Consider the following 24680-nt stretch of genomic DNA (forward strand, 5'->3'; position numbering starts at 1 on the left):
GATACTATGTTTACCCGTCTCCTGTCCTCTGGGACCTCTCCCATCCTTCATGAGTTCTCGGAGGTAATTGCTAACGGTTCTGAGATTTCTTTAGCTAGTTCCTTAAGTACCCTAGGATGAATTTCATCTGGCCCTTCCAATTTGAATACATTGAACTTATCTAAATAGTCTTTAACCTTTTCTTTTCCTGTTTTGGCTTGTGTTCCTTTACCCTTGTGGTAAATATTAATTGTGTTGAGTATCTGGTCGCAATTGACCTTTTTAGTGAAGATTGAAGAAAAATAGGCATTAAACACCTCAGCCTTCTTGATGTTATCAGTTATGAGCACTCCTTCCCTACTAAGGAGAGCAGTGGTTCTTAACCAGGGGAATGTGTATCCCTGGGGGATACAGAGGTCTTCCAGGGGGTACATCAACTCATCTAGATATTTGCCTAGTTTTACAACAGGTGAAATGAAAAGCACTAGCAAAGTCAGTATAATCTAAAATTTCATACGACTTGTTTATACTGCTCTAAATATTATACACTAAAATATAGGTACAATATTTATATTCCAATTGATTGATTTTATATTTATATGGTAAAAATGAGAAAGTCAGCACTTTTTCAATAACAGTGTTCTGTGATACTCTTGTATTTTTATGTCTGATTTTGTAAGCAAGTAGTTTTTAAATGAGGTGGAACTTGGGGGGTAAGCAAGACAAAGACTCCTGAAAGGGGTACAGTAGTCTGGATAAGTTGAGAGCCGCTGAAGCAGAGGACCTACACTTTTTGTCTTTCTCTTGCTCCCAATGTGTTTAAAGAACTCTCCTTACTGCCTTTTATGTCCATTGCTAGGTGTAACTCATTTTCTGCCTGAGCCTTTCTGATTTTTTCCCTATGTTCTTGTGCTATTCCTTTGCACTCCTTGGTAATTTGTCTATCTTTCTACTTCTTGTAGGATTTCTTTTTGATTTTCAGGTCATTAAAAAGCTTCTGATGGAGCCATAATTGCTTTTTATTATTCTTCCTATCTTTCCCTCACATCAGGGTAGTTTGCAGTTGTGCCTTTAATGTCTTCTTAAGAAACTGCCAGCATTCCTTCTTTTTCCCTGTGATTTTCTTCCCATGGGACCTCACCAACCAGTTCTCTGAATTTGTTAAAGTCTGCTTTTTTTGAAGTCCCTTGTCCTTATTTTGCTGCTCTCACTCCTTCCTTTCCTTAGAAGTCATAGATGTAATGCATGATCACTTTCACCCAAAATGCCTTTCACCTTCAGACAGGCCCGCTGACAGCAACTCCGGGCCTCTGGGCAGAACAATCAATGGGCCCCCACGCATGCACAAGCTGCGCCCACATGGACATGGGCCGCCTGACATTTGGGCGGCGCTGCGCCTGCGCTGGCTGGTGCCTAGCGAGCTGCCAGCTGTGCTGCTGGTGCCCAGTGAGCTGCTGGCTGCGCTGATGGGCGTGCTCTTCTGGCATGGCCAGGGCTTTCACATGCCCACCTGGTAGGGTTGCCAACTGTCTAATTGCGCAAACCCAAAGACCTTTGCCCTGTCCCCTGCCCCATCCCTTCCCTGAGACCATACCCCTGTCCCGCCCCTTCTCTGAGGCCCCGCCCCCTGCTCATTCCATCCCCCCTCCCTCCATCACTCATTCTCCCCCACCCTCACTCACTTTCACCAGGCTGGGGCAGGGAGTTGGGGTGCGGGAGGGGGTGCTGGTGCAGGCTCTGGGAGGTAGTTTGGATGTGGGAGGGGGTGCAGGGTCGGACTCTGGGAGGGAGTTTGGGTGCAGGAGGGGGTGCAGGGTGCAGGCTCTGGGAGGGAGTTTGGGTGCGGGAGGGGTATGGGGTGCGGGCTCTGGGAGGGAGTGCGGGCCCTAGGAGGGAGTTTGGGTGCAAGAGGGGGTGTGGGGTGCGGGCTCTGGGAGGGAGTTTGGATGTGGGAAGGAGTGCGGGGTTGGGCTTTGGGAGGGAGTTTGGGTGCGGGAGGGAATGCGGGGTTGGGCTCTGGGAGGGAGTTTGGGTGCGGGAGGGGGTGCAGGATGCAGGCTCTGGGAGGGAGTTTGGGTGCGGGAGGGGGTGCAGGATGCAGGCTCTGGGAGGGAGTTTGGGTGCGGGAGGGGGTGCAGGATGCAGGCTCTGGGAGGGAGTTTGGGTGCAGGGGGGGTATGGGGTGAGGGCTCTGGGAGGGAGTTTGGGTGTGGGAGGGGGTGCGAGCTCTGGGAGGGAGTTTGGGTGTGGGAGGGGGTGCGAGCTCTGGGAGGGAGTTTGGGTGTGGGAAGGGATGCGGGCCCTGGGAGAGAGTTTGGGTGCGGGAGAGGGTGCGGGTTTTAGACTGGGGCAGGGGGTTGGGGTGCAGGAGGTGGCCAGGGGGTCAGTGCTTATCTCAGGCGGTTACCAAAAGTGACCGGCACACACCTCTGGCAACGGGTCCTAGGCGGGGGGGCCAAGGGGTCTCCGTGCTCTGCTGCCCACAGGCACCACCCCCGCAGCGCCCATTGGCCGCAGTTCCCAGCCAATGGGAGCTGCGGAGTCGGCGCTCGAGGCGGGGGCAGCACATGGAGACCCCCTCCCCAGGGGCCACAGGGACATGCCATCCGCTTCCGGGAGCGGTGCGGAGCGAGGGCAGGCAGGAAGTTGTCCCCAGTGCATTCCAAGAACTTACTAGAAATTTTGTGTTTTGCCATAATACTTTTCCAACAGATGTCTGGGTAGTTAAAGTCCCCCATTACTATCAGGTCTTGTGTTTTGAGTATTTCTGTTATTTGTTCTAAAAAGGCCTCATCCACCTCATCTTCCTGATTTGGTGGGCTATCGTAGACCCCTATCATGATATCACCTCTATTTCCCCCCCTTTTATCTTTACCCAGAGACTATCAACTGATTTTCCTCTCACCTCCTTCTGGACCTCAGCACAAGTGAATATATTCTTGAAGTATAATGCAACAAACATCTCCTTTTTTATCCCACCTGCACCAGCTGTAGCCCTCTATACCAGTATTCCAGTCATGAGACTTATCCCACACAACTGGAACCCTTCCTCATTCTGGCAAGCAACCTCTCAGTAAGACTACTCACATAAGTGTTCACCATCATCAGTGAGAATTTCACAAATGAGCCTCATGACTTTTAGTCACTACTGGATTCTACTACACTTACTAATGGGGAGCAGCTCTGTAGCCACTTACCAACTCCTGAGCCATCCAGTTCCCGCCAGAGAGGCATGGTTAATGTCAGGGAGGACATATTGCTAACAACATCTCCAGGACCGTACCCTTGTCAATATCAACTACCTAGATCTTCTGGTGATGTAAATCATCAGCATTGACTTCAGTGGAACTATGCTGACTTACACCAGCTGTGGATCTGGCTCTGTGTCTATGAGCATCTATCTAGCACTGAGTCATTGTGGAAAAATCAGTGTTGTAGTGCGAGAGTATGAACACAAAGAGCCGTGCTTTAAGCAGCAACTTGAGAACTGTGTGTGTGTGTGTGTGTGTGTTTCCCTGTGTAGGGCTCTCACTTCCATCAGAGTCCTGCAGGTCCTAGATTCTCTCTTTGTTGTGTTGGGAAATATTGAAGATGAATCCGATACCTCTGGAGAAGTCCTTTTTGAGTCTCCTCTAGGTAGGATCCAGGAGTTTCTGCCAAGTTTCACATGTCTGGATGCTTTTGATCCACACTTTGTTCCCTGGTCTCCATTCAGATAGTGCTTTTGTTATGTGTTGAACACTGACGTTTTGTTGCTGCTGAATTTTTATTTCAGCGTCCCATTTTCAAATTTCCTTCAGGTCAGGCCACTTAGGTTTAAGCTTGATCAGTGCCACAGGTAGAGGCATCCTCAGTCATCTTTCCAGCAGAACTTCTGCTGGAGATAGTCCGGATATAAGTGGTGGTTGACCAAAATGCCAAGAGTGCTTTATATGGGTCCACTGATTTTGCAGAAGTCTTTTGAAACTCTGCACTGCTCTCTCCTCCTCCCTGTTGCTTTGGGTTATTGTGGACTACTAGTATGTTGTTCAAAGTCCTGTGAAAATGCTAGGAATGTTTCAGAGGTAAATTGAGGTCCATTATCTATTATGAGGCCTTCAGGAACTCCATGCTAGCTAATATTGACTTTCATTTCCGGATGACCTGTGCTGATGGAGTCTGTGAAACGACAGCCAAGTCAATATATCTGGAGAAGTAATAAATTATAATAATGTATGTGTGTCCTTTCCAGAAAAATGAATCTGTGACTACCTGCTGCCAAGGCTGGTCAGGTAGCTTTGTAGAGAGGAATGGTTCTAGCGATTGTTTTATTTTGTTTTGTTTTTCTTGTTTCATAACTTGCAGCCCTCTACTAAGGTCTGAATTTGCCTACTCAGACCAGGCCTCCATATGAATTGTTGTGCTCATGGCCCACATATGTTTATACCTTGGTGTCCCTTATGGATTTTGAAGACCACCTCTTTCTGAAGTACCATAGGGATAAGAATGTGCTGTCCTTTCAGAAGCAGGCAATCAGCCATGTGAAGGTTGTTTTGTTCCTGCCAATACAGTAATAGGTCTGTTGGGAGTTGCCTCCTTCCATCCCACCCTCTTTGGCAGAATTGAGTCAGTTTCTGGCAAGTCTCTTCCTTAGTTGTTCATCTCTAATTTGCTGAAGTCAGCTAGCAGATGCTGAAATTGCTGCCAGAACTAGATCAATGTAGACTTTGACATCTTTCTCTAAAGCCTTTTCTTCTTCCATTGGTGGCTGCTCAACTAGGGCTCTAGATAGAAATTTCTGTCCCATCTCCAGTTTTCCAAGTGTAAGCGGGGGAATGGTCCCGCTATTGTGGGGAACTTTCCTGGCTTCTGCACTACCCCGGTGAAGTGGGCTAGCGAAAGGATCCGAGTCCTCGCTCCCACTTCCTTTACCCAGAGGCCTCCCTGCCCTTGAGGACTCCCCTTCCACTCTCCTGTCTGGCAGAGTCCTTGTAAACCCCGACAAGGCTGGGCCCAGGATTCCTGGGGGGCTCGACCCCCAACCCTGCTGTGGTCACCCAGGACAGGGGCTAGGGTGTCCCCACTCCGGGGTACTCTCTCTGCACTGGGCACCTCCCTGACCCACTGATCATTACATACAATTTAAAGCAAATACCAGTTGTTTAATTAACAATTAATTAAAAAAAAAAAGAATAAGGAAAAATGGGAAAGGTTAAAGGAAAACACATCACCCTGCTCTGTGGCAGGGATCATCACAAGCAGTGTCTCTGGAACGTCAGGGCAGTTCACAGTCTGTTCCTTGTAGGTCCCAGGCCTCCTTCTCAGGCCCTGGCTGTGCTGCAGAGACACTTGCTCTGGTGGTGGCCACACGCTCTCAGGCTCTAGGTGGCAGGACCCTTCTTCCCAGCATCGCCCCCACCCTGTCAGGGTTACGATCCCCCTCAAGTCTGGCCTGCAGGGCCTCTTGGTTGAGGCGTCTCCCTGTGCTGGGCCCACTGCCCAGGATCCCCCTCACTCTCCCCAGCTGCTCACCGCACCCAGCTCCGGACTGCTCCAGCCCCAGCTCCAGCTCCAGCTCCACTCTGCCTCAGCACGGCTGCTGCTGCTGCTGCTGCTCTGCCTCCAGCTCCCTGGGCTGCTTCTCTGGCCCCTCTGGCTCTGGTTGCTGCAGCTCTGCCCCCAGGACAGGTCTGCTCTCTCTGGGCTGTGCTCTGGCTTTGGGGCTGCAGCTCTGCTTCCAGCAGCTTAGCTTGGGCCCCTGCTCTCTCCTTAGCTCGGCCCCACTCTGTCTGACCCAGGCAATTCCAGTTCACACGGAGGACGGGACCCCCCTGGCCTCCTGACTCCCTGATTAGCCTGTCCGCCCTGTCAATCAGACTGATCTGGAGCATTGGCGTCTCCCCATTGTTCCTGGGGACTGTCAGTCTCAGGCTCCTGATTTCCCATCGACCCTTCCCCTTTTAGTGCTGGGAGCTAGCCAACCAAAACACCCCCACTGAATGTTAGTAAGGGGGCAACAGTCCCCTTACACAAGGAACTAGCCACAAAACATCCAATGTACTAGCCCCACATACAATTTCATTTGGTCTTTGCCAGAGGTGGGCAAACTACGGCCTGCGGGCCATATCTGGCCCGCGGGACCGTCCTGCCCGGCCCCTGAGCTCCCGGCCGGAGAGGCTGCCCCCGGCCCCTCCCCTGCGGTCCCCCCTCCCCCACAGCCCCACCGCCATGTGGGCAGCGCTCTGGGCGGCAGAGCTGCGCGCTCCTGCAGAGCAGCACGGCAGCGTGTCTGGCTCTGGCCAGGTGGCGTGGCTGCCAGACATGCTGCTCTGAGCAGCATGGTAAGGGGGCTGGGGCCGGGGGGTTGGATAAGGGGCGGAGGTTTTGGGGGGGGCGGTCAGGGGATGGGGAACAGGGTGGGGGTTGGATAAGTGTGGGAGTCCCGGGGGGGCCTGTCAGGGGGCGGGGGTGTGGATAGGGGTCAGGGGGGCAGTCGGTACAGGGATTGGGGCAGTTGGATAGGGGGTGAGGTCTCAGGGGGCGGCTAGGGGTGGGGGGGTCCTGGGAGGGGGTGGTTAGGGGACAAGGAGTGGGGGGGTTGGATGGGTCAGGGGTTCTGAGGGGGGCAGTCAGGGGGTAGGAAGTGGGAGGGGACGGATAGGAGGCGGTGGCCAGGCGGTGGCCTGGCCCTCCATACAGTTTTGCAACCCCAACCTGGTTTTTCTTTTTTCCAGGGGAGGGAGAAGTCAAAACCATGAGATAACACCCAGTTCTTAGGGTGGTGTGAGTCAGGAAATTGGCATAAGTAGGTATAACTTCTCATGTGGTGGGATTGTAGAAGAGGAAAGGTGGGTCTGAAGGTGTAAGATAAAAGGTGTGGGGTGGCTACTTTATCTTATACCTCCTGGTTGTATTTTTTCCTGGTTGTATTTTTTCCTGCTTCAGCCCCACCCTTCTGTACTCTTAGGACCAAATTGCTCCTACGGTGGGACTGGATAAGGAGTAAATGAGGACAGAATTTGGCCTGCCGTGTGTAGCTTAAACTCACTACCATGTAACATGTGGACCATGACTATACCACTGCCTCAGCACCATCCCTGCTGTGCCTTCAGCTCCAAGTCTTGCAAGCTTTCCCTTAAGAGCATGCACTGGCACAAAGATAAAGCAAAAGCTAGCCCATGGTTGCTCAAAACTTGGGCCAGGCTTCCTACAAGACTGGCAGAATTCTGAGCCTGGCCTGAATAAGGATAAGGCGCTAGACAAGACTTGTTGTAGGGACCCTGAAGGACCAGCACATAGCATATCCTCATAGTGGCTCCAAGTTCCTTGGTTTAGTTTGAGAGCATTTGAAAATTTTAGCCTGGCTGAGTTTGTACTGATGTGCTGCTGTAGCTAAAAAGCAGCAAGGGATATTATGTTGTGATTGTTAAAGTAGGAGGTTCAAACCTGTTTCTCCTAAAACCCTCTCCTGTATATAAAAAAAATCAAGTGCATGCCACGTATTTCATTTCAGTGAAAGCAGCAATGTTCTTGTTATCGTTCCATCCTAGAGGTTGCTGCATTTCAATAGTGGGTGAAGGGACTTCATATGCAACCCTGGATTTTCAGATCTGCAGGCATCTGTTTGCGGAAACGGTGTGCCCAGATTTGGTACACAATTGTTCATGGCAAATGTTTCCCCATATGGCCAGATCATGGTTTGACTATCACATTTAGTGCTAACTAAGATATAAGCATCCCCAAGTTAAGACAAGCCTGAACAAGTAATTGCTGAAACAATTAACTATTGTTAGTAAACAAGGGAGGCAGAAACTAACTAAACTAACTATTGTGGGTATGTTTATAGTAAGCAAAGTAGGAAGGAATACCCTGAGAGGATGAGCTTGCCTTAAATCTGCAAAGCAATTGGTCCTTACATGCAAGAAGTACAGATGTTAGTAGCCAAGATAGTTGTATATAAATTGGGTAGTGTATGACATGAATTGGAATTGTGGTACCACCCTGTACCTAAACCTCCTGCAGCTGGGCTTGGCCAGCATGGGCGAAGAGCTGTTACGTGCCTAATAAAGTAACTGAGCAACAAGCCGGAGCTGAGCTGCGTTTTTTGGATTGCCGAGTACTGGATGAAGTGTGCTTTCAGTACCTGGATCCAAATACTGAGAACTTATTCCTGGTTTATTTTATTATCCTGTATTAAACTATTTCCATTCTGTCATACCTTTTTAAAGTCTCCCTATTGCTGAACATCGTTGGTCTGTTGCTATTAGAAAATCAGTAGTAAAAGTAACACAAGCTATGTATTGTTTAAGGCACCACTATTGCACCAGTTGAACTGCAAACTAACTTCATACCACTTTTCCTTTTGTTCCAATGGTTTCCTCCAAACATCGTGTTAGGCCTCTGGGTGCCAGAGGCCTGCTGAGGTGGCGGAAAAGGGAAAACCTATTGTGAGCAGGCAGGGGCTGGAGGCAGTGAGACCTGTCTACATAGCGGGGAGAGGGAAACGCCTCACTCCAGCTGCAAGTTGTAGTAGCCTAGCCATGCCCCTTATCCTAGGGCATGGAGTGCTAGCTGTACTGCCAGTGCTCTCCTATATGCATAAGCTAAGGGAGTATGAGCACTGCAGTATGACTGATAGCTGCCTCTTGGGTAAGAATCCAGTCCAGGTAAGCGGGCAGGGGGGTGTCTCTGTGCTTTGCACCCCTCTGACTCACTGGCCTGGGAGAAGCCATGATCTGGGCTCATATTTTCATTTGTTCAAAAAAGAAAAAAAAACTGCTGTTCTTTTCCAAGCCCATGGGAAAGTGACTTCCCATAAATGAAGGGGTAATTTATTTCCTTCTCTGTTCCAGATTGTCCGGCCATCGAATCATGCCACAATCCAGAGCATTGTAAAAGCCGTGGGAATCATTCCAGGCATTCCCGAACCCTGCTGCGTTCCTGACAAGATGAACTCCCTCAGCGTCCTGTTCTTAGACGAGAACAAAAATGTTGTTTTAAAGGTGTACCCCAATATGTCTGTGGAGACCTGTGCCTGCCGATAAGTCTATGCCAATGCTCCTTTAAGGAGACCAGCGCCCCCTGCCCAGCTACACTGGGAAAGTCGTGAATGGGAAATCAATTGGCCTGTGTTTATGAATGAATGCAGGTCTACAACTCCATCCACAGAAAGAATGAGGAGACTCTAAAGTAATACACAAGCTCCCCTCAAAAGATCTCCCTTAATGTCACCATGTGTCTTGCAAATTAACAGGGATTCATCAGCCAGAAATCGCCCACTTTAAAAAACAAACAAACAAAACCTGGCTAGCTAAGAAATCGGTAGTTAGTGTAATCACTTCTACTTAAACAGTTTGCCATAAACTGAGGACTAAGATACATTTGTATGTGCTATTTTTCTGACTGTTTTATCTCTTCAGCTAACCAAGAAGGTGAAAAATGGACTCTGCAAAGGCAGGCTTACTCTAGAATCATATTTTTTGTACAAAAATTGTATTTTTTTTTTGCCTAAACACTCACTTATACCTTTTAATCCACATATTTATACTGAAAAAGAATGCTGTAATAAAAGGCTTAATATGTACATTTTTCTTTGGGATTCAAATGTAGTGTACTGTATAAGCTTTTATATATACAGTATGTTAATATAACCACTTTTGGTTACCTTTCCCTAATATATATTTTACAAAAGACGTATGTAACTCCTTCCCACAGTCACTTGTTTGCTGGTTAATTTCAGATTGTTAAACATATATATTCTCTGAATAACACAAACTATATAGTAATATGTTTAAATACTAAAAATAACCAAGATTTATATTTTTGTAAGTTATACTTTATATCCTCTAGATCGATTGTTAAATGCTTTTAACAAAAGCTAAATAAATTAAAGGTACAGTAGTATCTAAACTAGTTAAAATGGTTCTCTAAATCTCATGCATGTTTCATATCTCTAAATATAGATTATTGCATTGTGCTAATTGGAAGGAAATCAAAGTTATCTTACTTGGAAAAGCCTAGTTATGCTTGTCATAATAATTTTTATTAGCTTAAACTAGAAGGGATTGTTATGATAATCTCTTCTGGCCTCCTTCATAATGCAGGCCAGACAACCTGACCCAGTAATTTCTGCATCAAACCCATAACTTCTGTTTGGAGCTAGAGCGGGTCTTTGAAAGATATCTAATCTTGATTTAAAGCCTTCAAATGATGAAGAATCTATCCTCTCCCTAGGTAAGTTGTTCCAATTGTTATTTTCCCCTCCACCCCCCCCCCCCCGTTAAAACTGTGCCTCATTTCTAGTCTGAATTTGTCCAGCTTCAAATCACTGGCTCTTATGCCTTTTTCTCCTAGATATAAGATGTCTACTATCAGAAGTTTCTTCCACGTAGGTACAGTAGAACCTCAGAGTTACGAACACCAGAGTTACGAACTGACCAGTCAACCACACACCTCATTTGGAACTGGAAGTATGCAATCAGGCAGCAGCAGAGACAAAAAAATAAATAAATCCAAATACAGCACAGTACTGTGTTAAATGTAAACTACTAAAAAAAAAATAAAGGGAAAGCAGCATTTTTCTTCTGCATAGTAAAGCTTCAAAGCTGTATTGAGTCAATGTTCAGTTGTACATTTTTGAAAGAACAACCATAATGTTCAGCGTTACGAACAACCTCCATTCCTGAGGTGTTCATAACTCTGAGGTTCTATTGTACTTGTATACCATGATCAGGTCACCTCTAACCATTCTCTTAGCTAAACTAAATAAAGTTTCTTTAGTTTCTCACTAAGTAGTTTTGAGATCTGGAAAAATCTCTTTCATGGCTCTTTTCTGAACTCCCAAGTTTAATATCATTCTTTGGCGAATGGACACCAGAACAGCACACTGTATCCAGTATGGTCTCACTAATGCCTGGAAAAGAAGTAATACCTCCTCCCTACTCCTACTTGATATTCCCCAGCTCCTACATCCAAGGACTACACTCACTTTCTTAGGGTATGTCTACGCTACGAAATTAGGTCAATTTAATAGAAGTCAGTTTTTTAGAAATTGATTTGATACAGTCGATTGTGTGTGTCCCCACTAAGCGCATAAAGTCGGCGGTGTGCGTCCACAGTTCCGAGGCTAGTGTCGACTTTCCGAGCGTTGCACTGTGATAGCTATCCCACAGTTCCTGCAGTCTCTGCCCCCCCCATTGGAATTCTGGGTTGAACTCCCAATGCCTGATAGGGCAAAAACATTGTTGCGGGTGGTTCTGGGTACATGTCGTCAGGCCCCCCCTTCCTCCCTCCCTCCATGAAAGCAACTGCAAAAAATCATTTCTCGCCTTTTTTCCTGGGTTACCCGTGCAGACGACATACCACAGCAAGCATGGAGCCCGCTCAGCTCACTGTCATTGTATGTCTCCTGGGTGCTGCTGGCAGACGCGGTACTGCAGTGCTATACAGCAGCATCCCCTTGCCCTGCCTTGCCTTGCCTTGTGGACAGCAGACGGTGCAATACGACTGCTAGTGGGTGCTCCTGGCCAACCTCGGTTAGGTTGGTCGGGGGCGCCTGGGCAGACATAGGTGCTCCTGGCCGGCCTCGGTGAGGTCAGTCGGGGGCGCCTGGACAAAAATGAGAATGACTCCAGGTCATTCTCTTCTTTAAGTTTTGTCTAATGAAGATACAGTCCTGCCTGGAATATCATGCCAGCTGGAGGCTTCTGCCTCAGGCTGCTTTCCCAGTCGGCAGTACCACACGGTCGCACCTACCCCAGCTTACCCCTTGCTCCCATGGCTCATGAAGCCTGGACAGTAGTAAGGAGCAGTTCAACTATAGGCTGAGCAAGTGCATAATGGTGGTAGAATGTGCCTTTGGACGTTTAAAAGCTCGTTGGCGCAGTTTACTGACTCGGTTAGACCTCAGCGAAACCAATATTCCCATCGTTATTACTGCTTGCTGTGTGCTCCACAATATCTGTGAGAGTAAGGGGGAGATGTTTATGGCGGGGTGGGAGGTTGAGGCAAATTGCCTGGCCACTGATTACGCGTAGCCAGACACGAGGGCGGTTAGAAGAGCACACCAGGAAGCGCTGTGCATCAGAGAAGCTTTGAAAACCAGTTTCATGACTGGCCAGGCTACGGTGTGAAAGTTCTGTTTGTTTCTCCTTGATTAAAACCCACCCCCTTGGTTCACTCTATTTCCCTGTAAGCCAACCTCCCTCCCCTCCCCCCCTTTGATCTCCGCTTGTAGAGGCAATAAAGTCATTGCTGTTTCAAATTCATGCATTCTTTATTAATTTGTCACACAAATGGGGGGATAACTGCCAAGGTAGCCCGGGAGGGGTGGGGGAGGTGGGAAGCACAGAGGTGGGGTAGTTGTAGGGGCACCCCCTAGAATGGCATGCAGCTCATCATAGAAGTGGCATGTCTGGGGCTCTGACCCGGAGCGGCCGTTTGCCTCTCCGGTTCTTTGGCAGGCTTCACGTGGCACTGCTGTGGGTCCCTGTTATAACCTCCGCCCTTGGAGATTTTTTCAAATATTCCGGCATTTCGTATTTTGGAACGGAGTTTGGATAGCACGGATTCATCTCCCCAAACAGCGATCAGATGCAGTACCTCCCGTTCAGTCCATGCTGGAACTCTTTTGCGATTCTGGGACTCCATGGTCACCTGTGCTGATGAGCTCTGCATGGTCACCTGTTCTGATCAGCTCGCTACGCTGGCCAAACAGGAAATGAAATTCAAAAGTTTGTGTGGCTTTTCCTGTCTACCTGGCCAGTGCATCTGAATTGAGAGTGCTGTCCAGAGCGGTCACAATGGAGCACTCTGGGATAGCTCCCGGAGGCCAATACCGCTGAATTGCGTCCACACTACCCCAAATTCGACCCAGCAGGGTCAATTTCAGCACTAATCCCCTCATCGGGGAGGAGTACAGAAATAGATTTTAAGAGCCCTTTAAGTCGACAAAAATGGCTTTGTCGTGTGGACGGATGCAGGGTTAAATCGATCTAACGCTGCTAAATTCGACCTAAACTTGTAGTGTAGACCAGGGCTTAGTTACAGCATTTCACTGAAACGCAAATTCAATTGGCTCTCTAAGCCTCTTTTTTAGCATCACTGCATTCCAGGAGACTGTCCCCATCTTGTTTCCCACTTCCACTGACTTGCTGTATAGTGAGACTATAGGACCAGGATTGTAGGTTTTGTTGTTGTTGTTGTTGTTGTTAACTCCACCCACTGAAGTCCATGGGGGTAAGTGAGAGCAGGATGTGGCCCCATAGTGGTGAGATCACCTTGCACAATCTCCCTAGACCGGCTCCTCTGTCCAAAGCTCATGCATCATTTAATTCCAGACTTGTACTGCCCCTCCCCCCTGTGGGGGTGAATATTACACCTAGTGTAATTCACCGCTCTCTGCTGAATGTCCCTGTGTGGAAAACACTGCAGGTGTTGGAGAATGTAAGTACCTTAGATAGAAGGGTAAGATCCAAAGGCTTTTGTTTGATGTGAGTATCTACATCTTAGGCCAGGGTGCTGATAAGAGTCTCACTTAAAAATACAGGGCCTGATTCTCCTCCCACTTATCTTGCTATAAATCAGGAATAACTCCACTGAAGTCAATGGGGGTACATCCGGCACTGTACATTCTGAGGCACAGACTTGCTCGCCAAATCACGTTGATGCAGGCAGCTGTGAGACACAGCTCACTGATCCACATAAGGCCTGTGGTCTGCAGGTAAAAAAATCCTCCCCTATACACAATGGGTGCACTTAAAAAGCATAAGACCTGGTCTACACTTACAAGTTATGCCTGCAGACCTATGTCAGAAGCGTGAACAAAAGAAATCACAACCCCTGCCCAGCATAGCTATGCCAGCAAAAGCCCTAGTCTAGGCACAGTTGGATATGTTGCTCAGAGAACTGGTGTCAAGGCTGAATCCCCACTCTGGCACCTTGAGTGCAGGAAGTGGGGGGCCTGCAAGGATTTTAAAAATTAATACTGGCCACTCCAGGCTTGTATCACACTCCCAAGGTTACAGCTGCTCTCTGACCTTGGCTTGGTAAACGCTGTCACCACCCAAATGCAAACAAACCCCTTTGAACCCAGGAAGGAGCACTTGAGAATTCCTCCCTGTGGGGTACCCTCAAGCCCACACACACACACACACACACACCCCAAGAGCTGAGAAAGAAACAAAGGGAATTAGCTGTGGCTATCAGCTAATCAAACAACATGCACAAACCTCTTAGGACACCAAAAATCCAATCCTGTTCTTAAAAAAGGTAAATTTTATTAAAAATAAAAAGGGAAAAAATGCATCTGGAACTTAGGCTTTTTGCTAGATCTTAAAAGAAACAATTACAAAAATTAAGCACACAAAATAGCTTTCTTGGGGGTTCAGCTTAAAGGTTACAAGCAGGGCCGGCTCCAGGCACCAGGCACCCAAGCACGTGCTTGGGGCGGCACCTGGTAAGGGGCGGCGGGAGGAGCGTGGCTCGACATTCCACGGGGGGGGCGCTCCGGCGGCGGGGGGGGGGCGGGCTCCGGCGGCGCGGCACTCGGCGGGGGGGCAGCGCGGGGCTCGCGCTGGGGGGGGGGGTTTCCGGCGGCCTCGGCACGGGGGGGCGGGCTCCGGCGCGCGGCAGTCGGCGGGAGCGGGCTCCGGCGCGTGGCGCTCGACGGGGGGGGGGGGCGGCGCGGGCGCGGCGCTGGAATGTGGGTTCCGGAGGCGCTCGGCAGTGGGCGGGGGCGGGCTCCAGCGGCGCGGCGCTCGGCGGGGGGGGGGCGGTGCGGGGCTCGCGCTGGGGGGGGGGTTCCGGCGGCGCTCGGCAGGGGGGGGCGGGCTCCGGCGCGCGGCGGGGGGGGGTTCCGGCGGCGCTCGGCGCAGGGGGGGGTGGGCTACCGGCGCGCGGCGCGGGGGGGGGCAGCGCTCTGGGGGGAGGTCGGCGGGGGGGCGGCGCGGCGCTCGGCTGGGGGTGGCTCGGGGGCGGCGATTTTTTTTTGCTGCTTGGGGCAGCAAAAAAGCTAGAGCCGGCCCTGGTTACAAGCAAACAAAAGCATCCAGGGTTAGCACAGAGGAAATCCACAAGCCAAAATAAAAAATAAACCTGATAGCGTCTAACTAAACATTCCCTATCCAAATTATTTCTTCTAGGTATGGAAAATACTTTTTCATACCTGGTTCAAACCTTACACAGCATTTCTGCTTATAGCATTCAGGGGCGGCTCTAGGCACCAGCAAAGCAAGCATGTGCTTGGGGCAGCCCATTTGCAGGGGCGGCAGGGATCCAGCATGGGAGCTGAGAACCAACAGGGGGCCCTGGGAGCTGTAGTTCCTTGGTTAGCTCCCTGCCTATAGAGCCAGCCCTGGAGCAGGGAAAGAACTACATTTCCCAGCATTCCCTTGTCCACTACCAACAGGAAAGAGGGGGAGGGAGTGAGGTAGCTGAGACCTCATGCTGCAGTGAATGGAGAGCTGCACTGTGAGTAGGGATACCATATTTTAACATTCAAAAAATAGGACACTCCACGGGGAGGGAGCAGCCCCACCCTGCCCCCATCCACTCCCTCCGACTGCCCCCCACAGAAACCCCAACCCATCCAACCCCTCCTGCTCACCCCCTCCCGGGACCCCTGCCCCTAACTGCCCACCAGGATCCCACCCCCTATCTAAGCCTCCCTTCTCCTTGTCCCCAACTGCCCCCTCCTAAGACCCCCCCCTCAGGACCCCACCCCCTACCTGTCCCCTGACAAACTCCCAGGACTCCCATGCCTATCCAACCACTGCCTGTCCCCTGACTGCCCCCCCGAACCTCCGCCCCATCCAACCCTCCTGCCCCCTTACCGTGCCACTCAGACCAGCGTGTCTGGCTCCACGCAGCGCCAGACACACTGCTGCATACATGCTGCCGTGCTCCCCCGCAGAGCCACAGCCCTCTCTCCTCTCCCCCCCCCCCCCCCAGCACCTGCCTTCCAGATTTGAACACCTCAAAATTCAGGAGTGCTCAAGCTCAGTTTTGGCAGCTGTTACTTCATTTCTCCCAAATCAAATATACTGATCCACTGTAACTTGCTGTAGAAAAAGTAGGATAAAATTGAACAAGAAATGCTTCCCAGTGGTTATTAGGACTGCAATTGCTATTTTCAACAGCCATTGCCTTTTTTGTTTGTTTGTTTGTTTAAAAGGAAGACAGTGACATTGCATTGGCAAATTCCCCATAGAAAGAAAGAGAGGAACAAAAGAATAATAAAGGCACCTCAACTTTTCTTCATTTATGTAGGACAGTCTTATAATATGCATCCAGATATCCTCCAATCACACAAGCTGAAAATTGTTCCACTTTACTGCAGTTCTGTAACCATATGGGAACCAATCCTGTCTGTGTTCTGTGCACATCTAAAATTCCTGCTGAATGACCTGCCGTGGGCGTGAGTTACCAGTGACCCAGGGCTGCGGCGGAAGGAGGGTGCAGGTGGGGGGGGGGGGGGGAGAGCCCAGGGCTGGGGCGGCAGGAGGTGTGTGTGTGGGGCAATGGTGGGGGGGAATGAGGGAGTCCAGAGCTGGGGTGTCAGGGGGTGTGGGTGGGGGGGAAGAGCCCAGGGCTGGGGCAGCAGGTGGGTCCGGCGAGGAGCCCAGGGTTGGGACGGGGGGCAGCCAAAATTTTTTTTCCTTGGGGCAGCAAAAAACCTAGAGCCGGCCCTGATAGCATTGCTGCTCCGTGTCCCTGCAGCCCAGAGAACAACGGAGAGACAAAGGGAAAGCTTTTTTCCCATTTTAAAAAGTTCTAGCTTTCCCATTGGCTCTTTTGGTCAGGTGCCCACTCCCTTTTCTTTACTTGGGGACTTTTTAACCCTTTACAGATAAAGCAAGCAGCCACCAAGAGGGACTTTATAGCTAACTGGCTGGCTGGGTATCCATAAAAGGGAGCTCCCCCCGCTTCATTTATCACAACTGGTATAAGCCATCCTGGCAAAAGAACTCTTGCCTGCTACAAGCTGCATCTCCACTAGGAGGCTTTGCCAATAGAGCTGAACTGGCAAATCTTTTATGTTTTTAAGGCCTAACCCCAGATTTTCAAAATTGAGTACTGATATCCAGACCCTTAATGTTTGGTTGCCCAACTTGAGACATCTGTGAAGAGGCCTGATTTTCAGACAGTGCTGAGCATTTACCAACTCAAAGTCAAGCCCCTTTAAGGCATGTCAAATTTGGCATCCAAAAATCACTAGTCACTTGAACATCTAGACCCTAAGCTGATGACCTTTGAGCAATAGTACTGTGGAGGGGAATCTGGAATTGGAGCACCTGAAAAAACATTGCTTCAGGCAAACACTGTGATAATTCCGGTGTACTCTGCTCCATTCCTACCTGGCAGTAGGGTGATGCCAGTTCCAGGTTTGAATGAACTTCTGTGGACAGAAGCCATCAAGCATTGCATACTTCCCATCATTGGCTTCAGATTCTACTTGTTTGCTATTTAAACCCAATACAGCATTCCCCCCTTCTACATGCAAGTTTGGGTCAAAATCTATCCTTCAAAATGAGTGACAATGTGTGCACACACCCATCTCCAAGCAGCACCTGTCCTGAGACTCAATGATGGTGGCCAAAAATTTCAATTATTGGTGTCAAAACTTAGGCCCCTAAATCTGTATTTAGGCTTGTAGTGGCCTTACTTTCAAAGGTGCTCAGGAACTGAAGCTCCTGTTGACTGCAGTGGGACTTGCAATTGCTCAGAACATCAGGAATTTATTAAATGCCTAAATATGGATTTAGGAGCTAAAAGCAGCTGTGTTTGAAATCCTTACTGGGGCCTTTGGATGTTACCATAATATAAAAATATTTGCTGTTAAGCACTTTGGTTTAGTAGGAGTTGGGTCTGAACCAATGAGAGTTGGTTCGATCCTTTAGGCAGTTGACTTTGCTGTAATATGACCATTTTAGCAACTGCACTTACTCTTAACTTAAGATGTCATCTCTGGTCCGTTTAAAATAATTCTTAATGGTGCAGATGTCACCAGCTGCAGTTAGGGGAATGACAGCCTTGCTCCTGTTTCCTGTGTCCAGTCTTCTTTTGAAGTGGATTTGCTCAACCCACTTCCATTCAGGTTCTCTTCTCTTGCTAAGAGCATCCCATAAGCCATTTCACCTGATGACCAAATTAACTGAGAAAATACTTTCCAGTCTGTTAGTTACTGTGGAGGATATTAGAAAATATCTCCGAGGGGTAAACATTTTTTATATCAGCAGGCCCTGCAAACTTGCACCGAGTGTATGAAAAGAGTTGGCTGAGGAGACCCACTGATGTTAATGTTTAATAAATTGTAGAATACCTGAGCAATTCCAGAAGACTGGAAGAGAGCTAATGTTGTGCCAATATTCAAACAGGGGAAGTGAGATGACCTGGATAACTATCGGCTGGTTAACAGGAAACTAGTCCTGGACAAGATAATGGCAAAGTGATCCGTGGTTCAATTCCTAAAGAACAAAAAGATGAGAATAAAGTTATGCCAGTTTATGTGGCTCTATGGAAAATAGGTCTGGTCAAACAAACCTGATTATATTCAGATTAGAACTTTGGTCGATAAAGGTAATTGCATAGATGTGATATACTTTGCCTTATCTAAGGTATTTGACCAAGTACCACACAACGTTCTGATTTTACAAAATTCGCAATATACAAAAATCAATAGAGAATGTGTTAAATGGATTAAACTCTGGCTAACTGACAGATCTCAAGTAGCAGTTATCAATGGGGAATCAGCATTGAACAGGGCTGTTTTACAGAGATTGTTACTAGGCCTGACGGTATTCAACATTTTCAATGATATCTGAGTAAACATACAAAAAAAATCACTGACAATAAATTTGTGGATGACAAAGCTTGGTGGAGTGGTTAATGATGAGGAAAGGGCAGCCATACAGAGCAATCTGGATTGCTTGGTAAAGTGGGCTCTTTCAAACAAAATGCATTTTAGTACAGCCAAAAGCAAAGTTCCGCGTCTAGGAACAAGCCATGCAGTCCATACATACAGAATGGTGGACTGTGTCCTGGAAGTGGTGAGTCTGAGAAGGATTTAGCAGTCAGAGAGGACAAAGAACTGAACATGAGCTCCCAGTGCGATGCTGTGACAAGAAAGGCTAATGTATAGTTAAATGCATAAACAGAGGAATAGTGAGTAGGGAGGTGATTTTCTCTATATATACAGCATTGGTGAGACTAATACTGGAATACTGCATCCAGTTCTGGTGTCCATATTTTAAAACAGATGTTGAAAAATTGGAGAGGGTGCAGCAAGGAACCACAAAAGTTATTTGAGGGCTGGAGAAAATGCCTTGGGGTGACAGACTTAAAGAGCTCAACCTGTTGAGTTTATCAACAAGATTAAGAGCTGACTTGATTACAGTGTCTACCTTCACAGGGAGCAGATACCAGGTTCTAAGGGGACCTTTAATCTATCAGAGAAAGACATAACAAGAACCAATGGCTGGAAGCTGAAGCCAGACAAATTCAAATCAGAAAATTAAGCACAAATTTTTAACAGAGAGGGTGATCAACCACTGGAATGAACTGCCAAGGGGAGAATAGATTCTCCATCTCTTAGTGTCTTCTGATCAAAACTGGATGCCTTTCTGGAAGATATGCTGTAGTCAAACGGAACCCACTGGGCTTATCACACAGGTACATGGGTAAATGTAATGACCTATGATAGACAGGAGATCAGACTAGGTGATATAGTGGTCCCTTCTGGCTTTACACTTTATGAATCTATGAACCTCTTAGGAACTGCTGCAGGAACCAGAACCAAGGATTCTAGGTCTCCTTTGAAGAGAAACAGGTGGAAGTAACTGAATTACAGAGAGCTTGCATTATGCAATGGGCTAGATATGCCCTGCGAGAAATCTGAAGAATGACCAGCAATGAGACCTAGTTAGAGGCAGAAACTTTCATGAGTCTTTGCAGTGAGATATTTTGTTTAGGTGATCTGAGATCTCATAGTACCAATGAGACAACATAGCACCAGGCACTAGGGGTTAATTGGTTCTCTAAAAATAATACACAGATAGATTAGGTAAAATGATTATGTACACTTAGATTAGAGCATTAGAATGATTAAATTAAATTAGATTAAATATCAGGTAATATTTTTAATATTTTAACTGGAGTTTTTCCTCCTTAAGGCACACAAAAATATGTCATAATTCTTATTTTTTGCCTTGGCCTATATTCACATGGCACACAAAGATATCCTTGGCTAGTCTTCAGTGTCTTCATAGGGACTTTATGTTTCATTCAGGCTTAGTAGGCCTGGCTTTATCTTCAAGAACAACCAGTTATTGTTGCAGTGACATAGGAGTGAACTAGTTTAACCAACGACCTCATGTACAAGAATCTAGGAAAATACATTACATAACATAAGCTAAAGACAGAATTTTTTTACCCCCTCCACCAAAGGATGTAAACTAAAAATGGACAAGCCGGCAAACAATTTGAGGCAAACTTGACACAAAACAGATATTTCACTGTGTACAAATAATAGCTCTTGGCTGATAAATGGAAGGGAATTTTAAGGCTGTTTGCATTGTCATGAGATCACAGCTTGCAGAACAAGGTTCCACCGGATGACTGATTTTTGGAGGACATGCATTAAGGGACCATGGTATAGATTTGAGGGATGATATTTGCTCCCTGCTAATAGAGCTGTTTGTTCTTACTCCCTATTTTTTTCTTTTTCCAGAGTCTTTTTCCTTCCCCCGTCACCCTCCCCCCGCCCCCCCCCAAAAAAAAGTTCCTCTGAAGCCCTCTCAGTATTGGCAAAGAACATAATTAAGCAATGACACTGAGGTGAAATGTGAATTCTTTATAGTATACAGTGTCCAGCCTGTTTTTTCAGATGTTTATAGAATCTTCATTAACTTAAGAGCTTTGCTAGATAACAGAACTGAAGCATGGCATCAATGGCTAAGATAAGGCTTGACAACTGACAAGAGGCTGGGGTTTGCAACAGACTGCAACAGAGCTCAAGTTGTTCGCCTTCTGTTTCCCTTTCTTCTGCCTCTAAATGAAAGGAGAGCTCTAATCAACTGGAATATCCCTCTCTTTTTTCCCTTCTCCGTTGGAAAGTGAACAGATGAAAAATGCACTATTTTGGGGTGATGGCTGCATTGTCTGTTTTCAACATCATCACTTGTTTGGCAAGAGGCAAGCCCTTGGAAGCCTGGGGCAAATTATCAGCTATGGAGAACTCTGATAAATCCTTTGGTGATCCCGGAGAGGTGGAGGGCGAGACCCATTTCAACTTTAAAACATTCCTGGAAAACATGAAAGCCGATTTCCTGAGGAGTTTGAATTTATCGGGTGTCCCTTCGCAAGAGAGGTCTAGAGAGGAGCCACCACAATTCATGATTGACCTGTACAACAGATATGCCAAGGACAAGTCTTCCATCCCTGCATCCAATATTGTGCGGAGCTTCAGTACTGAAGGTATGAGATGTTTTAAGCATATAGGCTGGGGTTTTAAGAGAAGCATGAGAGTCAGTTTCAAATCCAATTGAAATTCAAAGGGAGTTGGGAACCTAATTCCCTTAGGTTTCTGTGAAAATCCCAGCCATAGTTTGTTTTGTTATCCTTTCCACCGCTCCCTATTTTATTATAATTTTCAAGGTCTTAAGTCCTTTTCTTTGATTTCACATTGTACCATCTCCCCTTTCTTCTTATACTGATTCAGTTGAGTCACCACAACTTGGTAACCCGGCACTTGTTTCTCAAAGCTAGAGATTTTGGACTGAGCTGCAAAATTTGGGTCTAGATTTTGGAACATTTGAAGATGTTTGGCTCCAGGGTGTTGCTCCAGCCCTTTACAAAGATAGGAGCCGAGTGGGAAATATGGCTCCAGATTTCAGTTATGAACACCCGCCCTCACCCTCAGAGTTCTGGAGTATTTGGGTCGGGCCCAAAAGGTTCAGGCCCTGCTCAGCTTAGCCCATCAGTAAAATATCCATCCATCCAGTGCTTAATTTGTGCCAGGGCTCAGCCCCAGCACATCTGGGTTTGCTGCATTAGTTATGAATATAAAAAAATTTGCTTGAGCCCCAGCACGTAATTGCTTGAGCTCCGGCACCTCTTTCATTACAAAGTAAGCACTGTGTCCATCTAAGATAACATACAACTCAAAGATTTAAAAAGCCCCATCAAAAGAAGCAATAAAAGTGGGGGGTGGAGGGGGTTTAAGTGAATTTAGTGCTGGTAAAAGGAACCAGCCAAGAAGAATCCAAGCTTCCATTTATTTACAGACTAGACACAGCACAAACAGCACTACAGCCATCTCCATGTTCCCCCACAGCCATACCCAACGCAGAAGGACCCTCATAGAGTGCAGTCTCCATGGCTGCATCCTCTGCTCCCATTGGCCCTTGTGAAGATGCTTTTGGCAGGGTGGACACATGTCCATTAGAAATTGGACTGACACCCATCCACTCATCTTACATAGACCAGTAGACAGCCATCAGCTGGGGGTAACTTACCAAAACACAACCAGCCTGATCTTCCAGACATGCCTAGCACCTCCAGCTCCCATGGACTTCAGCAGGAATTACAGGTGCGCTACCTACCTCTGAATATCAAGCCCTACCAATCTGGGCTGGAACTGAACCAGGGACTTAGAGGTGAAAAGCTCCATATCCACCAAGCTAGCCAGAACCTGGAGCTTCTAATTCAGACTTTTAAAGGATTGATTGTCTTCTCTAATTCTTCCCAGTGCAAGATGTTTTTTGCGCTAGCGGTATTGGGGAACTCAGCTAAGCTGGCCTAGGGGGGCATAAACTAGAGATATAAATTACAGTTCCCTACACCTGAGAATCCCCCTCCATTGGAAGGGGATTCAACCAAGGGCAAGGTAATGGCAGTGGGATTTGTATTACAAACCTCCATGGAGGTTTACAGCTTTAATTCCTGCCAGTGCTCTTTAGAAAGGCCACATGGCAGAGCCTCTATGGGAAGCCACTACATGTGCACACTCCCCCGCTGCCCCGGTCATGTCCCCATTACGAGCCAACACCACCTACTTTCGGGGCTGTGCTGGCTCCTTATGTGTGAGCACGCCACACTCATGCACATACAGAGTATAACTGAAGGTATGGTTACTGTGGACCACTGCAACTTGATCCCCGGTGGAGTTGCCACCATTAGGGACTGCCATCTGGGTTTTAAACCCATAACTCTGGAGTGAAGCCAGTCCATTTTATTTAATGCTAGTGGCCATGGTGTAACTTCACTCCCAGCAGCTCCTAGTAGAGGGTGGGCATTTCTTCTGAAATATAGCATGAAGCTTGCTAAGTGCTTTCATCCTCATTGGGTTCGCCTCTCTCATAGGAGGCAGGGTGACAGCATTTCTTAATTTCCTGTTGCAGATGTTGTTTCTCTGGCTTCCCCGGAAGAAAACCCATTTCAGAAACACATCTTACTCTTCAACGTCTCTATCCCGCGGCACGAAGACGTCACCAGGGCTGAGCTGAGAATCCACATATCCTGTAATAGGGACATTGGGCCTCTCTCTAGACTGGAAGGCAACATGGTCATTTATGATGTTCTGGATGAAGACCTCTGGGAAAGTCCAGAAGGCACCAACTCATTCCTTGCCACCCAAGATATCCAGGAATGTGGATGGGAAATGTTTGAGGTGTCCAGTGCTGTGAAAAGATGGGTCAGGGCAGACAAATCAAAGACTAAAAACAAGCTTGAAGTTGTTGTTGAGAGGAAAACCCTGGGTGACTTCGCTTGTGGGAAGCTGGACATCAGTGTTATGCCCGACACTAAAAATTTGCCCTTGTTAATAGTGTTCTCCAATGACCGCAGCAACGGGACCAAGGAGACCAGAGTGGAGCTCCGGGAGATGATTGTTCATGAGCAGGAGAGTGTGCTAAAGAAGTTAGCAAAGAACAGCACTTTGCCCGAAGAGGAAGAGGAGGCAGAGGAGAAATCCTTATCCATCTCTGGACTCCACCAGCCTTCATCGAGAAGCAAGAGAAGCACTGGTACCAACCACTGCCGGAGAACCTCCCTCCGTGTGAACTTCAAAGACATTGGCTGGGATTCCTGGATCATTGCGCCCAAAGATTACGATGCATTTGAATGCAAAGGGGGCTGCTTTTTCCCTCTGACAGACAACGTGACCCCAACGAAACATGCTATCGTCCAAACCTTAGTGCACCTCAAAAACCCCAAGAAAGCTGCCAAGGCCTGTTGTGTTCCTACCAAACTGGATTCGATTTCCATCCTCTACACTGATGATGCTGGGGTACCCACTTTGAAATATAACTACGAGGGGATGAAAGTAGCAGAATGCGGGTGCAGGTAGTACAGGGCAGCAGCTTTGACAGTAAGATCCAACCTTTCTGCTGTTGTGTAAATCTGTACATTAATGATGTAAATGTAAATCCACACAGGCAAGCTTTTTTGTTTTTAAAACTAAAGCTTTCCAGAATGGCAGTCACTGTAAATAAATTGCACATAACGGGGTACAATGAAACCCATGGTACAATATTGTGCGATTGAAAGCCCAATACATTATTTAATAACAGACAGCAATTCATCCTGCAGAACCTGAATATGGTTTTCTGTTAATTTAATTAAACCTTGTGGTTGCAAATCGCAGGATTTGCCAACCTGGTTCCTGATTGTCAGAGCAGTCTAAGGGATTGAGAAGCCCAGTTGATTTTAATGGGAACTGAGGCTTT

General features: G+C 47.7%; 2 protein-coding genes across 2 annotated transcripts in view; both read left to right on the top strand.

The window, feature by feature from the left end:
* The window catches only part of GDF10 (growth differentiation factor 10), a 30728-nt gene extending 21726 nt beyond the window's left edge, over positions 1-9002 (top strand). The window contains exon 3 of the mRNA XM_065408441.1: positions 8811-9002. Within this exon, the coding sequence (XP_065264513.1) occupies positions 8811-9002 (192 nt within the window). The remainder of the gene's footprint in view (positions 1-8810) is intronic.
* Positions 9003-21083: 12081 nt separating this feature from the next.
* Positions 21084-24301, top strand: GDF2 (growth differentiation factor 2). The gene is made up of 2 exons (XM_065408551.1): positions 21084-21429; positions 23355-24301. The coding sequence occupies exons 1-2, from the start codon at positions 21084-21086 to the stop codon at positions 24299-24301; spliced, it is 1293 nt and encodes a 430-aa protein (XP_065264623.1).
* The last annotated feature ends 379 nt before the right edge of the window (positions 24302-24680 follow it).

This window comes from Emys orbicularis, chromosome 7, assembly GCF_028017835.1.
Source record: "Emys orbicularis isolate rEmyOrb1 chromosome 7, rEmyOrb1.hap1, whole genome shotgun sequence".
Lineage (NCBI taxonomy): Eukaryota > Metazoa > Chordata > Testudines > Emydidae > Emys > Emys orbicularis.

Coding starts and splice junctions, on each gene's coding strand:
- GDF2 (XM_065408551.1), top strand. CDS start 21,084: ATGCACTATTTTGGGGTGATGGCTGCATTGTCTGTTTTCAACATCATC. Junction 21,430..23,354: donor GCGGAGCTTCAGTACTGAAG/GTATGAGATGTT, acceptor TTCCTGTTGCAG/ATGTTGTTTCTCTGGCTTCC.